The sequence below is a fragment of the Gambusia affinis genome, linkage group LG15 (assembly GCF_019740435.1).
Source record: "Gambusia affinis linkage group LG15, SWU_Gaff_1.0, whole genome shotgun sequence".
In the NCBI taxonomy this organism is placed as follows: Eukaryota; Metazoa; Chordata; class Actinopteri; order Cyprinodontiformes; family Poeciliidae; genus Gambusia; species Gambusia affinis.
Window position 1 is genome coordinate 5966432 of NC_057882.1, and position 17269 is coordinate 5983700.

A 17269-nucleotide genomic window follows, 5' to 3' on the forward strand; every position below is an offset into this window, starting at 1 on the left:
TTCACGTGGATGTTTATTCATATCTTTATTTCACAGAGAAATAATAAATCAGACATTTTTCTACAGTGTTTGAAAGCATGCAAAAGTATGAGCTGCATTGAATCACAAAATTCAATGTGATTCATTGCAGTCTTAACTGCTAAAAATTAGCAGTTTGATAGTTGATACAAGTTATCAAACTTGTATGATAAGTTTGTTTAAAGGTTCTGGGATTGTTCACGATTTGTTAGTTTTCTTTTACAGAAAAAAACAAAATATATCCCATCTGAAACCGAGCCTCTCTTGTTTGATATTTTTATGTACACGCTAGCGCTAGCAGTGCAGCTGCAACGGATGTTTGAAAATGACTTTGCTTAAGTCAGTTTAACAGATTCGTATTGTTTGTTTTCTGTTGTAGAGAAGAACTGAAAGAAAAAACAAGTAAATCAACTAAAACTGAGTCTCCAATAGCTGATCCTATTTCTGTACAGTGTAGCGTTAGCATAGGTAGCGACAGCAGGAAATACGAGTGATTTCTTTAAAATCTGAGTACTTGCTTCAGAGGTTGTTAATGAACAGATAAGAGTTTTACAGTGAACAGAATAGTTATTTTTGCAGGAAATTAACAGCATTAGTTTTGTGGAAGATGTAGTTTTTACCATTAGCAGTTAGCATCAACCATCATAAGAACAAATCCTTCAGCAATAATTCATGCTCTCTCACCACTTTATTTGGTGTCAAACGGAAGTAAGTAAATAATTTGCATGACTGTACGAAACATTTGTTGTGAATTAGCGATTAGCCTACAGTGGAGCAGTTAATATCCATAATGGCTGGACTGCTTGTTCGGCTGTTTGGGAATATTCAAACATAGAAACATTTGTTTTTACAAAAATTATGACCTCCCAGTTTTTTTTAAGTCTTTTATTTTTAGATCCAGTCTGTTTTTTAATAAAGTATCACTTTTTACTTGTTTTATTTCTTCTCTTTTTTAATCATTCAATTAAAAAAAGACAATTATGAGATCATCAGATGAATTTAGATTACAAAAAGGTTTTTTTTGTCTTTTACAATAAATGATCATGGCAGGTTTAATATATGTTTCTTTAAAAAAAAAAAATTATCACCTCTTAATGAGAAATAAACTTTGACAGTGTAACCGTTTACAGCACATTTTAAGTGGGTAAAATAGTTTTCCTTTCATTTTAGAAATACAATTAAAGAGCACAATGTTTTCTTCTGGCCTCCTTATCATGTAGGAAAAGTTTTTCTTCTCAAATCAACTTTTCAGACAAAGCGTCTTATTCTCTTGTTCTCCAGGTCAGGGTTTCGGGTAACGTTGGAGTAGGAAATTGTTTATTGTGCAATGAGTGACCACATAAATCATAATTTGAATGGTGTTAGTCTCAGATTTTTTTGGTGTACTTCAGCAGACCGTAGATACCGCCGCCTGAAATGAAGATAACATTGTTTTCATTATTGATTACAGAGGAAAGAACTTTGTCTGTTACTCATCGACGCCTTTTTGTGGGATAAATGTGCCAACAAAGACCACATTTCAAATACTAGTGCTAATCCAAATACATTATTATAAATTTTGATCTATTATAAGAAATGTCCTTAGAACTGACTTGGCTCCAGTTGCTAGAATGAAAGGCATGAAGGTTTGTTTGTTGCTTAGTGATCAGGCTACAGCTTTTTATAAAATAATCTGATCAATTGCTGCAGCAACATATTTCCTGAGACTGAGTTAATAGTCAAATATGTGCTGCAAATTTTTAACTTTTGCAGGTTTTCGTGGTTTTTAAGACTGAGGCAGCCATGTTGGATTTTAAGGCCAAGGAGCTACGTTTCAGTAGCGACTGATCCGCTAACAGTTTCCTTCAGTTTTCTGTTTGTTCAATTCAATTCAGTGTGTTTATATTCACAACAAATGTTGTCTCCAGGACCCACCCTCAAAAAATAACCATGCTACAGTAGTAGGTACCCTTCCACTAATGTGCTAATAGCGTAGCAAATTTTCCATTTAGTGTCTTGGCTCCAAGACGCTAAAAGTTTTGCAGTAATTCCGTTTTATTTCCTCAAGTTCTCTTTCTTTTCTTTATTCAAGAAACTTTGAACAAATATACAACAAACAAAGTTAACAATGTTGACCAACTACAGAACAGAACCTGATTGAAAGGTCTGTTCCAGAGAATCGCTTCCTGAAGAGGAAACAAGTCACTGACAAATTTGTTAAGAGTGCTACACAATGTGGTAGACATGTTGTTTCACTGACACATGGTGGCCATCAAATTAGCTCTTCGGTGCTTTAGCTTGTGCTCAATGCCATGTTGGTGTAGCGTGTTAGTGGAGTTAATATTTAAGACTAGCGCTTGAGCGCTATCGTTGCTAACATTTTAGCAACATTGTCTTTTCTCTTACTTCTCTTGCTCTGCATCAACATCTTTAGATTTAAATGCGGGTGTTGCTTTTATTGTGTCATTGTCGCCCTGAGGTAGACTGGTGACCTGTCCAGGCTGCACCCGCCTCTTACCTACTGACCAGTGACCACAGACAGACACCATCGACCTCCGTCTCACAGGAATAGAGTGCATAAAAGATCACCAACATCAACTGGCCAGCGTATTTCATGTTGACAATGTGTTATTTATTTACTACACTCACCCAGTAAGCCCACTCCAGCAATTGTTCCTATGACGATGCCAGCTATCGCTCCTCCTGAGAGTCCTGAAGGGTTGGGGATGGGTCCACCAGTTGGTGCTACAGTGGGTCCACCAGTTGGTGCTACAGTGGGTCCACCAGTTGGTGCTACAGTGGGTCCACCAGTTGGTGCTACAGTGGGTCCACCAGTTGGTGCTACAGTGGGTCCACCAGTAGAAGCGCTAGTCTGTTTACCAGTTGGCGCTACAGTGGGTCCACCAGTTGAGGTTGAATTGGGTTCGGTTGGGGCTGTAGTGTGTGTAGTGTGTGTAGTGGGTGTATCAGTTCTTGCTGTAGTGGCAGTGGTAGCTGTGGTAGCTGTGGTAGCTGTAGTGGCTGTGGTAGCAGTGGTAGCTGTGGTAGCTGTGGTAGCTGTGGTAGCTGTGGTAGCTGTGGTAGCTGTGGTAGCTGTGGTAGCAGTGGTAGCTGTGGTAGCTGTGGTGGGTGTGGTGGGTGTAGTAGTTTGTGTTCCATGAGCCGACGTTGACCCAGTTAAAATTACTGGAGCCTGAGTGGTGGTCGCTCGGCACAGGGTTACTGCATCAGTTTAATAAAAGAAAAAAGGAAAATCAAATTTATTAGTTCAGAATGCTTCAACATGATTAAAAACATAAAGGAACCAGTGTGAAACCACCAACAAGCTTTACATTTTGTCAAATGTCACCATCAGAATCGTCAAGAATAATCAAATATATGAATCAATATTCCAGTTAGTAATCAAAGGCAGGTTTTTATTCTTTATTTAAAGGAACTCAGTGTGTGACTTTAAATGACAAACACATCTAAACACTAATGCTGCATTATTAGTCATTTAATCCTGGAAATGTTACGCAGCTGATTAAAGTCTGACTTTGTTACTGTCTTTATGTGACTCTGAAGGTTCAAACCCAGATTTCAGCCTGATCTCTAGTTTCTATCTGTAATGACTGAAGCTATGTGCTTTAGCTCCAAAGATAATTACTTCAGTTTTTTGCTGGAGGTTTTAAAACGATGTTTCAGGATTCAACTGAAAGTTTAAAACATGTTTCTGGGTCACAGCAGACTCTTAAACAGAGCTGTTTAAAAGTTAACAGTTCATTTTATTGACTGCATTGTCTTCCTGTTTTATCTTCCCTCAGATTTAAATAATCATCAACAGAGTGAATCACAAGGACAGCTGATAAAACGAAGAGTCACTGCTTTAAAAAAACTCAACTTCAAGGTTTGGAAACATTTTAATAAAAAAAAAAAATTGAAATATTGTTTTCAGACCATGGTACTGTTTCCCTTCAGGTTCAAATTTAGACGCTTCAAAGTTATAATATGACACTATTTATATGTATTATTGAATAGTCAATCTTTTTTTACCTGTACTCAGGAGGCAAAGTGCCGCTACACACAGATTGTTCTTCATCGTTTTGGAGAAACTGAGGCTCAAAACCAGGAACGTCTGAGTTTAGTCCTGAAAGAGAAAAACACCAAAACATGAACGTAAGAAACCAGTTCATTTACAGACAGTTTCCCATTAAACATCAATTGGAAATTATAAATCTGGCTTATTTTTAAAGAGAAAGTAAAGATGAATTCTCAGCCGTTTGGTGATTAATCAGAAGTCTGAAGTTACAATAATAATAAATAACCAGAGAAAAACCTGAAAAATGCAGAAACTAATTACAGAAAGTGACTGGAGAGGAGAGCTGCTCACCTGAGGGGATGTGGATGTGCTTATTTCCAGTAAAACCAGTAGACATCCAGCTTATATGAGGTGGGGTTTTTTATCACCTTCCCATGAAGGCGGAGCTTTTCTACTGTAAAACCTCATCACAGTTTGGACCACATTTCAATTATTTCTCACCCACTTCCTGAAACTTAAACACGGTTGTTTGCCTTTTAATGTAATGATAGTAGAATTTACCAATCAAATGTTATGAGTCACTAATAAACCAGCTGCTGCAGAAAGTCTCAGTTGTTCTGTCTGCTGAGCAGAAATAGATTTCATAAAGTTAATCAATAATCTTGGTTCTGAGAGGGAAGTGTGGACGCTGTCCCTTTATTTATGATTTCCTTTTTCTCCTCTGAGTTTATGAAGATGACATTTGTGTTCATCTGCCGTAACGGTTGAATAAATGCTGCCACCAAACCCTGATAAAGGTGTAAATATCAGATTACATCAGATTAATCATGAGAATCCACCATCAGAATAATTTTACCATCGAGAAACTCCAAAAATCTTTGCTGCTGTGAACTGAGCTTTGTTTCAGAATCTTAAAAATTGCTTGTGAAACTTGTTTCCTTCCACTGAACTTTCCATTAGAGAGCTGTTGGTCAGAACTAAAACCCGGTGGACGGTCAGGCAGAGGCCAGAACCGGACAGGTCTGTCAAAATTTCATGTCATATTTTCTAATTTTCCTAGAAACTGAATATCAGGTTTTTATTCGCTGTAAGTCAGAACTATGAAAATGAACAGAACTAAATCGTTACGCTGCTTTGTCTGAGCAACGAATTCAGACACGTTTCTCTTTTTGAACCAAATTACAGAAAAAAAAGGACTTTTCACTGGTGCATAATTACTGAGATGCAATAGGTACCAATTGTGACGATAGAGTCAAAAATTAACAGCATTAATTTGGATTATTTAGCCTGTCATAAGAAAAATGAGAAATGTTACAGCTTAAACTAAATATTTAAAATTTTAGATTCAATCTAAATATTGAAATATTTAATAAATTTTAAATAAGACTTCATTTTTCACAGAGGTGGACAATTTCTTTCAGCTATAACACCATAAAAAAATCCATCAAAACAATAAAACACAAACTAAATACTTAAAAATATTTAGTTTGTAAGTTAATATTGAAATATTTAGCTTCAAAGTAAATATTTAGTTACCAACCTAGATATTTAGTTCAGAGTTAAATATTTAGTTCTGAGCTAAATGTAAATATTTCAATATTTAGTTTCAGACCAAAAGTATTCAGTTTAGAGCTAAATTTGATAGAATTGGGCCTGCTTGCTCCTAGAACTGACCTTTCACCACATGATGTCACCGCTGGTGACATCATGTTGGATGCGTAATTTTCCATAAGTGTGTAACTATCCTGCCTCATTAAGTTATAAAATATGAACAACTCTACACATTCAAGAAAGTACTTTTAACTACCGGTACCCGCGTCTGAACTTTGACCTGTTCTGATATTGCAGCCAATGTCAGAAGGAAGAATTGTTATGTTTACATTTATATGTAATAACGTGAACAAACTACAGCTTGTTCCCATTTAAGACACGTCCCAGGTGGTTAAAACTCACCCTAAACGTTCAAAAACACAGTAGATTCAACACTTTGATTATTTTTAAAGGAAAGACGATTTTAAAAGGTGATAAAACAAAACACATGATTCACAGTCTTCACAGTGTTCACTTTCTATACGACTTTATCCGTCTCTTCCATCGTTGTGGGAGAATTTTGGTCCATTTTTCGTTCCAGTATTGACCCGGTTTGAGCCTAGATTAACGTTTCACTCTGAACTTTCTGGTTTTTATTCCTGACAAGACAGAAGTTATTGTTTTTGGACCAGAAAAATAACCTCTGTACCCGATGATAATAAAGATTTCCAGGAAGTCCAGAAAGCTAAAAGCCTTCAGCTGATCCAAAACGCTGCAGTTCTAATTAAAATTAAAAACAGAGATTATATTTCTCCTCTATTTTATCTTCCACTGGTTCCCTGTTAAATCCAGATTACGATTTAAGATTCTCCCTTTATAATCCAGCTCTGTCATCCATTAGAGATCTGATTGGTCCAGATGTTTCTACCAAGGCAACAAGGCAATCTTTTACATCTGATTAGCATCTTAAAAGATCAAATAACATCTTAACTTTGACCCTAAAATCCAAAAGGAACTTTCCAGCAACTAATCAGAGTATTTTATTTAAAGTATTGCATGTTTAATTTATTGTTGAGATGGTAAAATAATATTTTTTTCCACCATGAATCATCACTTGATGATTTTGGAGTAGGCTATGTTCCCTTAAAGAAGAAAGAGAACACCTTTGGTGAAAGTTTTTGCCACTTTGGGTTTGATTTCCTGCAAAAATGCAAGCAGTAAGCTGAAGTTTTGAGTCAAAATTTCTGAGGCATTTTAAGAGAACTGCAAAAGACTTTCTGACATGTAATAAATTATCAGATTAAATTGTTATGTCAATGCAGAACCCCCTTTAAAGAGTATAAAAGCATAGCACTGCTTGTGAAACTAAACTGTCAGGTCATCTTTTGAAGAATCCGATTAACTCTGTTGAGTGAAATCTGACCTAATTCAGTAAGAACAGTGTTAGTTAAAATATTGCTAGCTGATGGTCTAGCTACCATGTTTCATCACATTGACTTACTCCATCTAGTGTGCTCATATGTAAACTAAAATAATGAAATGTAAATGTTAGCTAAAGTGCTAACATTATGCTGTTGGTATCTATAGCATGTTCACAACGAGTAACATTTTCCTTCTAGTATAGTAACTTTTGTTTCTAAGCTAAAATTAGCTAAAAAGATCTTGGTGGCTGAAAATGCTAGCACTAGCATGTTGGCCATAAAAATATAAAGCTAGCTACTATCAATTTTAGGTTAAATTTGGCCTACTGGTAATGTTAGCTAAAATGTTAGCCTCAACATTTGGGCTATCATCAGCAGCAGGTTGACAAACACTGATTTACTCTGTCTAGTACAATATACATGAGCTGAAAAGCTAACACTAGCATGAAGATTTCAGGCAGGAAGCAAAAAGAAGACAAAAGAAAAAGTTTAATTGTCTGATTTTATTTATTTATTATATGAAAATAAACCAACTTTATGTTCTGAAATATATTTAAAACCTCAGCAGTGAAGCCCTGTCTGGATGGTTGTAAATGTTTGTAATATTTTTATTTCTAGATGGCAAAAGAAAATAAAACCGTTTTTTATTAAAGCCGAAAGAGTGAAAGTGAGCGAGTCTCTAATGAGGCTGTAAATACGCCAAGATGGCTCTTCATTGCACTAAATATCATCAATTATTCATAATCTTAATTACAGTTTTTTACATATCTTCATAAATGACAACAAAACCTTCTGGTCGACACATTTATCCCACTCACTGCAGACAGAAACCGATAAATACGCAGCGCATTTGCTTTTTACGTTAAAATCATCATCAAAATCACCGTCTGACTTAAAGAAGTGCAGTCAAGAAACTATAATGGATTTATTCCTGGTGGATTTCACTGACGGTTTTATTCAGGTCCTATGAGAAAAGCCCGCCTCCTCCCCGTCCCGCTAACCGGATCGGGTCATAGGAAACGCCGCAGCGTGCGATGTTTCAACATTTAAGTCCTTGGTGGGGGGGGGGGGGGGATTGTTCTCAGATTTTTTTTGTGTATTTCAGCAGGCCGTAGATCCCTCCGCCTGGAAATAAAGGAAAATATTTTATTAGCCCAGAAAAGAACAGAAAAGAACAGAAAGAACTTTTTGGACTAATCTCAGAAAAATTCTAGAGAAACTTAGAAATTTCTAAGTTTAAGGAGTCAAAAATGTGCTACAAAAAACTTTTTAGATTCATCTCAGAGAAATTAATAAATAAAACTCTTGAACTTTTTTAATTTGTTAGAAAAAAATCTAAAGTTTTATCTAGAAAATTTCTGAGATTTTCTGTCGTAAATGTACTTTTTATCCCCTGATCTAACCCTGATACGCCGTTGTACGGGCCTCTGGAATGAAAAACCTGATTAAAAAGAGCCTGTTTGGCAGCATGAAGTAGGCTAAAAGTCACTTATATCTACCAGTAGGAAGGGTTGCAGAACCATTTCTAAAGCTTTGGTTCATGATTTTCTGACACAAATGGACATTTCAGTAATATTCTATCTCATTAAATGAGTTTACAGTTTCTAACTTGGATTTAATTTGGAACTTTTTGTCCAGATAAAGAGTAGTTTCTCTCTCTCTAAATAAATTTGACTGAGTGAGTATTTGAACAGCAGCATTTGCATTTATTCAAAGGTCTGGAGACCAGTAAAGCAGAGGAAACTGCTCTGCTTCCTGGTTAATGGTTGACAGACTGTTGTGGTGGAAACTGCGGCGTTGCGTAACCGTTTGTGTGCTTGTCCATTACACTCACCCAGTAAGCCCGCCCCGGCGATGGTACCGATGGTGATGCCGGCTATCGCCCCTCCGGACAGCCCTGACGAGGCCGGTCCCGACGAGGGGAGGACTGTGGTTGAGTTTTGGCTGCCTGTGGTTGGTGAACCAGTTTCACCAGTTTGGTTGACTGTGGTTGGTGCACCAGTTTCACCAGTTTGGTTGACTGTGGTTGGTGCACCAGTTTCACCAGTTTGGTTGACTGTGGTTGGTGCACCAGTTGGGATTGAGGTTGGTGGACCAGCTGAAGACTCAGTACTATTGTCTGTGGTGTTTTGTGGTGTTGTTGATGGTATTATCGTAGATGAGTCGGCTCCTCCACACAGATTTACTGTAACAGAAAGAAAACACTTAAAGCTAAATCATGAAAATCCTCCTTGTTACATAATAATATTAATATTTAATTATCTCCATAGTAAACCGGTAAGGTGTAAATCACCATTCTGGTGATAAGCCTTGACCAACCCAATTTCTACATCATTTATGGCCTACATCAATCATCACCTCTGGTCACATCGCAGAAACGCCCCGACCTGACCTCATTTACACTTCCACTAACTCATAAATTTAAATAAATGCTGAAATATTTGTTTCTGCCGTTCAACACCAGATATTTCCTCATTTTCTTCTCATTTTATTGCTTCCTGCTTTACTTTAACTTCAACGTACTTTTTTGTCGTTGGACAAAGACGCAACAAAACATTTCACAATGAAATGTCGTTCCTTGGCTTCCAGAATGGCAAAAAAAGAGAGAAAAACTATAAATGTGATTATAAATACACACAGATACATAAATAAACAAGAATCTTGAAGCCACCTTCTACTAAACGTGAAAATAAAACGTTTTAGTCCTTTTTACCTGTGACGAGGAGGCAAAGAGCCGCTACAAGAACATTTCTGAACATTTTTCCAGAGTTGTGGCGTTTGTTTTATTTTCTGTTTTGTGCTTCGGCTGGAAAAATAGAATTATGAACATAAAAGAAAGGATTAATATTCATACAGATCATTTATTAAACATTTACAAAAAAACAAAAAACCTAACAATATTTGTGGTTAAAAACGTTTTTGCCTGGAAAACAAATTTGAATATTTTTAAGATAAAAAAATATCAGCAAATATTTGACCAAAAATCAACAATGTTGACCTGAAATGTAAAACCCGGGAGGAGATGTGAGCTACTCACCTGAGAGGCTGTCTGTGACGGCTGTCTTCCCTTGTGGAGGATATTTATCTTTTAATGACCCTGTTATCATTTTTAGCCCTCCCATCTGTGTGTCATTTCTGTGTCTAAACTCTCACGTCGCTCATAATGTTCACCTCCTTTAATTTGGTTATTACGGTAAGTAAATAAAACGTCTGCTGAACATAGGTGTGGAAACGCAGGTAACGTCTATGTGAGTCAATAAAAAACTTTACATTTTATTTATTCTAAATAGCAATCTTTATCTCTTCTGCTGAAACAAAACCAATCATTTATGCTCCCTGCTCCTCGGAGAGCCGGTTTTCCATCTAAATTAAAAGATGCAACTGCATATTTTTTCACTAATTTGTACTCACCGCCTCGTTTCTTCAGCCTTGTTTGAGCCGTCGGCTGAAAACAGTGAAAACTAAGGCAACAGGCTGATAAAGCCTGGTTAGTTTGCTCTGTTTGCTCAGCTTGCTGTCCAGCAGACTGTATCTGAAAACACTCAGTCGCCATAGCACAGCAGCATCTCGTTTACACGCTGCTATATGAAAAACCTCTTAACACCGGTTTTATTTCTGCCCTGGTTACCGACCTGCCACAGAAACAGTTTCTGCCAATGCACAGAAATTTACCCAAGACTTATCGATGTCTGAGAATAAACATCACACAGCCAAAACCAACCGGTTGCAAAAGTAAATCTCTGAAGAATTACATATGAATATATATATATGTTTATAATAATATTGCATAATACAAACTAAACCCTATTTCAAATGGACAAACAATTTCCGTATTGAAAATCTGCTAGGGGCCACAAAAAGGCTTGGGCCGGCCCTGGCTGAGGTTACTTGGTGATTAAAAATGAATATTTCCGCCCTGTTTGGCACAACATGTGTTGGCTAAAGATCAATGAATCTGAGTTTTCATTCTGTATTCCTAGAGGACAGAGTGTGTACCCAGCATTATTGCAGTATCTGTTTGTCTAATGATTAATTTTGATCGATTTCAACCTAGTAGTCAGAACAATTAACTATTCTGTTAGAAATGACCAACTTCAAGTTTTTACCTTTCTGATGGATTGGTTGCTAGCAGCTACATTTATTTTGCCCTTCACTTTTAGCCACATTAAATTTGTGCAAAACAAATTGTAGTAAAAACAGGCATTTAGCTAACTTAGCTTTGAGCTAAGTTTGATTTACTTGACCTTAGCATTTGACATTAGCAGGTTAGCAGTACCCCAAGTTATCATTACTCAAAGTCAGCAGTTAGCTTCTGTTAGCCAGGTTAGCTTTGACGCTAGTTATCTAAGTTTACTTTTAACTGTATAAACTTTAATCAAAATTAGCAGTGCACTGTCAGCTAACATTAGTAAAAACACTTGATCAACACTTTACCAAGATCTGTTCTGGTTCTGCTCTGCATCGCCAGAACCAGAACCAGAACCAGAACCAGAACCAAACGAGGAGAAGCAGCATTCAGCATCTATGCACCACAAATCTTTAACAAACTTCCAGAAAACTGTAAAACAGCTGTAACACTGACTTCCTTTAAATCTCAACTAAAAACCCACTTGTTTAGAGTTTATTTGAAACGTAATAAATTACGAATTTAAAGATGGCCTTGACTTAATGTTGTGTTTTGATTGTTGATTCTATGTTGCACGACTTTGTGTTTTTGTGTTTGTTATGATGCCTTGCTGCTGAAATGTGCTATACAAATAAAGTTTGATTTGATTTTTATTTCATTTTATCCAATGTGCTCAATCAGTGGTTATTCGCTGTAGCCTATAAGTTAGCTTCAGCAAAGCTGACTGTTAGCTAAGCTGATCTCAAGATACATTGGCCAAGTCTAAATCTAGCTAACTCTAACTAGCTAATTTATCTAAACTGCACTCATTTTGAAGCCAAGTTAACTGAAAACCAATTTTGCAAACTTCCAATTTTGTTAAAAGTCTTTTTGAATTTCAGTTACAGCTAACAGAGATTTAAAAGCTAACACTGGATTTATTTTCACCCATGATAAAAATGTGACCTAGTCACTGTTGAATTATGGTTTGGGCCGCTGGAGAAAATCATTTGACATACATGTATCAGAAACAAACTGACACACTGGAGCAAATGACCTTTAATAATCACTCAGCAAGAGACGGTGGTGATAAAAAAGAGGAATAATTCTTCATAAACTCTGATGAAAAATATTCAGTTTCAGAGAATTCAACTCTGTCAAGAGCTCAGCTCCTGATTTTATGACCAGCAGAAATGTTGTAGAGAAGTCAGTGAATGAAAACAAAACGTTCAGCTTGTGTAAAGTTACACAATCAAAAATAGACAGACAATAATTTGGATTATTTAACCGGTCAAAATGGCGGTTAATGTTTCAAAGTCATATTTCCACCATATCATTCATTCATTTATAAATATCACAGTTCCAAACTAAATATTTAGGTTGCCAGTTAAATATTTAACATGCTAAATAAATATTCAGTTTGAAGCTAGACATTTACCTAACCAACTAAATATTTAACTTGTTAAATAAATATTTAATGAACCCCCAATTTGACAGGTGAAATAACCCAAATTATTGTTGCTAATTTTTGACTGGGTAACTTTACAAATGGCACCCCACACTGAATGTAATATTTAGTTAGCAAGCTAAATATTAAGTAAACCAGCTTAATATTTAGCTTCAATCTAAATAATTAGTTTAAACTAAATACTTATATTACACACTAAATATGTAGTTTTTAGCTAAATATTTAGTTGTTAAGCATTTTGCTTTCTTACTAGTTAGCAAGCTAACTGCTATTTATCATGGTGAGAATATGACTGTTATTTTGCAAACAGCACCAGATACTCCCAGAAGCAGCATCGTGACCAAGAAGTGTTGAGTCCTTGAAGTGCCACAGAGAGGCCAGAATTTGCTAAATATATTTATTTTGTTAGTTTTCATAAAATCCACCGGTGAATAACTGTTTTTTGCGCTGCGTGTCAATCATACAGGTGTGAAAAGACACGACCTTGACTCTTGGAAAGCCGAATGAATCATCATTTCCTCACAGGAAGCTGGATACATGCAAAAGGTTAATTGAGTGGAATAATCTACAGCGGTGTCAAAGGTCACAGTTTAAAAGATAAACAGACCTTAATGAGAAAGAGAAACCGATTATCTGTTTATTCACTCTGTCCACACCTAAATAACTTCTTTATTTTGTGTCTCTGACTTAAGTTTTTTGTAAGAAAAACAGAGATTTTATAAGAACTCTGTGTGGACTGGACATGCAGAGTGATATAATCAGGATAACTGGTAGTTAGGTCATCTTGTTTTTCCTTATTTCATTGCATTTCTATTTGATAGCCATTTGGTGTTTTGTGGGTTTGGCTCCTTTTTGCGGTTTCATGTCTTTTTATTTTATCCCTTTTTGCTTCCATGTTGCAACCTTAAATAAACCATTTAATTCCTCCAACAAGTAGTTTTATGAATCTTTTAGATAAACTGTCACTTGTCTTTTCACAGGGACTTTGAATCTTCACTTTTTTTCTATGAACAAACTCCAGTATGATTATTTTGTCCACTTCAACAACCAACTGGAGCTGCATTTGCATTGATGCAGCAAAGGCACAAATGAACATTTTCAAAATAAATTCCCTTAATTTGGCAATTAAAGACAAATGAGTCACATGATCAACAACCGGATATCGCTACTGACGGAAAATAACGAAGAAGACAACAGGAAGCAGCACGACGATCATGGAGAGGAATATTTTTTTAATGACTTATCATGGGAACCAACTTATTAGACAATTGATACATTGTGTTTTTCGACATTATGATGAGCTCAGCAGTTCCACCAGGTGTTTGCTAATTGCTGCTGGCTAGTCTGAAGGAGCTGAGTGGGGGAGGAGCTGCGTCTCGAAGGAGTGGCTAGGTTGCCATGGAGATTAAAGGATTTACTAAACATGCATGAAAGAATGAAAGCAACACTGCAGGCCTGTTTTTGATGATGGAAAAACAGTGAAACAGGATGGAGAGATAAAAAAAGTTGATTTTACGTGACACTGGGCCTTTAAGGCGTAGCCATGGAGACGAGAGTGTCTGGCTGGGGAACCTCTGGGTTTCATCTTTTCTGTTTGCAGACGACGTGGTTCTGTTGTCGTCTTTATGAATCCAAGTCTGAAACCAGGTCCCTTTAATTTCCGCCCCATAAACATCTGGAGTCAGATTTTCGTCATGGAAACGATACTTGCATGTAAACAGGAAGTGCAAACTTCTTTCTTTTTTCTTAATATGAAGATGTGAATATGTAGAGGAAGTCTTTGGTGCTTTTAGAATAATGGCTTGTTTGTTCAGATGATTCGTGTTCTTGACAGAAAGCTGATGTTCTCACCACAGTGGTCACTCTGATGTTTGATGAATGTATTTCCTTTCTCAGTTCAAACCGCAGCGTTCAAACATGGCAGAGCAACATTGATCTGCTGCTTATAGCATGTTGATGGAGTCTTCCTCCACTAATGACACGGGACTGAAAGACAAAATGTCTGCAGTGGTTTAGTTTCTGAGGAAACGCAACTCCGTCACGTTGGTGGCAATAATGAATCTTAAGGAAGTCACAAGTAGCAAATTCCAGTTTGTTATTCGCCAGTTTTATTGCTCTTATCTGGAGCTGCTCCTTGTAGTTCCTGTTGCTAAATGGTAATAAAAAGATATGTTCTAATATAAAAAAAAACCCAGACATTTTCCTGTCTTTGTGACTGCTTTTTAATTCATTTTAACACTAAGGAAAACAATGAGAACTTTTTATAGGGGAGAAAATTTCCACTTTTCTTTTAAACCAATCAAAGACATTTGATGACGCTGTAATTAAAAGAAGGTCCATATATTGGAATTTAAAGCGTCAGATGGAAAAATGTTCTTATCAGAAGTTTCATTGAATCTCAAGTGCTTGAACTGACTGAAAGAAACTATAAGGGAGCGATAATGTTGTTGTATAACTGTGAACAGAGTAAAGCTAATATTTGTTTTTTTCCATCACGTTTACACCGGCCATCAAAACCTGATGACAGTGGACATCTGTCTATTCACAGGCTCTATTTACTCAAAATTATTCACAGAAAATCTGACTATCTGTGGATATTTGAAGCTTGGCAGGAAAAATGCAGCTTGGGCAGATTCTACCAGACTGGTATTGATCCAAAATATTGAAAATATCGACCAAAACTAACGCGTAAGATCCCTACCTTAGCTTCAGATTCTCTCTTGAACTTTTTTTTTTTTTTTTCTTGCATTGCGGTTTCTCCACTCTACCTCAAAATTGATTTTGTTTTGATTTGCGCTCAAACTATGATTTTTTACTCTCTATTTAGGGGGAAAAAATGCACACACATTTGTTTAGTTTTTCAATTATTACTGTCAACATGTTCTTAAAGTATTTTCTGGACCCCTATAAACTTTGTCTGAATCCTTTACTAAGACTTGAATAATAAAGAAATAAAACCACAAAAAAGCAGAAAGATGAGAATTTTGCTGATTAAATCAGGGCTAAAAACCCAGAGTTGCTTTTCAGCCATGATAAATGGAATATTGACTGACATTCTGATGTTAATTTAGGACTTAGATGCTGGAACCTGACAAAATGTAATCCTCTTTGTTACCAGTTTCTCAACTATCGACTCCATGTTGTTTTATAACTTTTTATTTTTGTGTTTTTATGATTTAAAGCACTTTGAACTACGTTGTTGCTGAAATGTTCTCTGAAAATGAACTTTATTGATTGATATATGAGACTTGAATAACAGGATCTGGATTTTAACACATTAAGTTTGATTTTTAATACATTAAAATTTTTAAAGCATTAGTTACTATTTCTGAGTCAGAACCATTGTATTTCTATGTTTCTGGTACACCCGTAAATCTGCTGCACAGGGTCTGATTTACCTGGATTACCTGGTTGTTTTCAGCTTTACTTGGTTTAGATAATAACATTTAGCTTTAACTGAGTTTAGTGCAAACAGCTGTTAACATATTGGTTCACTTAACATCTGGAAGGAGTTTCAACACATTAAACCAAAAAGGTTACATTCTCTCCATCATTGTTTTCTCATGGATTTCATCCAGTGCCGGCCCAAGAAGCATGCGAACTAAGCAGCTGCTTAGGGCCCCAACTTCACCAGGGGACCCACAGGAGCAATTTTGCACACATTCTACACTTTTTTGCTCAACATGTAGAAACAAAAGATATAAAACTTGAATTTTCTTGTAAATTCAGTGTTTGTCTGCAGCTGTTGCATTTAAATAGTCACATGCCACATTTAAACCCCACTCTGCATTTCAAAATGCCAATTAATTAGAGCATCTTTGCTAGTTTGTTACTCCTGCAAGTTAAAATCAACAACCATAATAACGCTGGTATGACGTACTCCTGCAAAAAAACACAGTCTTAACCTGATGGATAGATTGGAATTAGGTAAAGGAATAATAATTAGAATATCGGACATCTCTGTTTCTGCTTCATATATTTTCTTTTAATCATTAACATCCCTTCTGTTGTGGCAGCAAATCCAACCCCATCGGTCCTGCTGAGATTTACAGTCAAAAATCAAACCTTCATGGTCATAGACAACTTGCACTGCCCCCATGTGGTTAAAAAGAGAACTACTACATGTTTACAATAGAATAGAAATATGCTGTAATGTTCCAAATGCAACAGCAGCAAAAGTGACTGGCAATCAAAGCATGTAAATTCAGACAAAGATAGGAATATTAAAATATACAAAAACAGAATAAAAGTAACATACTGAACAGTAAAGGCAAAAATTTAACATAAATACTGTTTATAAAATAAAATAATGACTTCCATTCCAATGGAATATGCAACTTAGAAGGTTAATTTAAAAAATGACAAAATGTGCATATTTGAGCATTAAAAAGACAAACTATTTACAATAAATGACAGTAAAAACTGTGGAACAGCAGAGATATTCATTAATCAGCATTAATATTATTTGAAATATGTAAAAGCCAGGAAGTGTACATATGGTGTTTCATTTATTTAATTATAAACTGTTACAAATATATTGGAAGTACCAGTAGTCAATCAGTTACTGAAGTAAGAGTAAACAAGTAAGGGGTAAAAAGGTCCCCTGAGTTCTGAGTAAAGGACCTGATCATGTGACTTCATATTTAAAAATAAAATAATCGGACAGACATGAATGCAAATTTAGTTGCAAATTCTCGTATTAAAAATGAATACAAGTAACATAATTACAA

The 17269-nt window shown here is 36.0% G+C and overlaps 2 protein-coding genes across 4 annotated transcripts; both read right to left on the reverse strand.

The window, feature by feature from the left end:
* Nucleotides 1–4404, reverse strand: LOC122845407 (integumentary mucin C.1-like). The gene is made up of 4 exons (XM_044141687.1): nucleotides 4367–4404; nucleotides 4030–4123; nucleotides 2647–3219; nucleotides 1–1429 (listed from the first exon to the last, which is right to left on the reverse strand). The coding sequence occupies exons 2-4, from the start codon at nucleotides 4073–4075 to the stop codon at nucleotides 1386–1388; spliced, it is 663 nt and encodes a 220-aa protein (XP_043997622.1). The 5' UTR covers nucleotides 4076–4123; nucleotides 4367–4404; the 3' UTR covers nucleotides 1–1385.
* A 3063-nt stretch (nucleotides 4405–7467) lies between these two features.
* LOC122845408 (T-cell immunoglobulin and mucin domain-containing protein 2-like) lies at nucleotides 7468–10424 on the reverse strand. 3 transcript variants are annotated; one of them, XM_044141690.1, is made up of 5 exons: nucleotides 10378–10424; nucleotides 9680–9772; nucleotides 9038–9151; nucleotides 8801–9001; nucleotides 7468–8091 (listed from the first exon to the last, which is right to left on the reverse strand). In XM_044141690.1, exons 2-5 carry the CDS (start codon nucleotides 9723–9725, stop codon nucleotides 8048–8050), a joined length of 405 nt encoding a protein of 134 aa, XP_043997625.1. In that variant the 5' UTR covers nucleotides 9726–9772; nucleotides 10378–10424; the 3' UTR covers nucleotides 7468–8047. The 3 variants fall into 3 exon arrangements, with proteins under 3 accessions (XP_043997625.1, XP_043997623.1, XP_043997624.1); XM_044141688.1 differs by having other exon boundaries at nucleotides 8801–9151; XM_044141689.1 differs by lacking the exon at nucleotides 10378–10424 and adding an exon at nucleotides 10004–10038 and having other exon boundaries at nucleotides 8801–9151.
* Between the last annotated feature and the right edge of the window lie 6845 nt (nucleotides 10425–17269).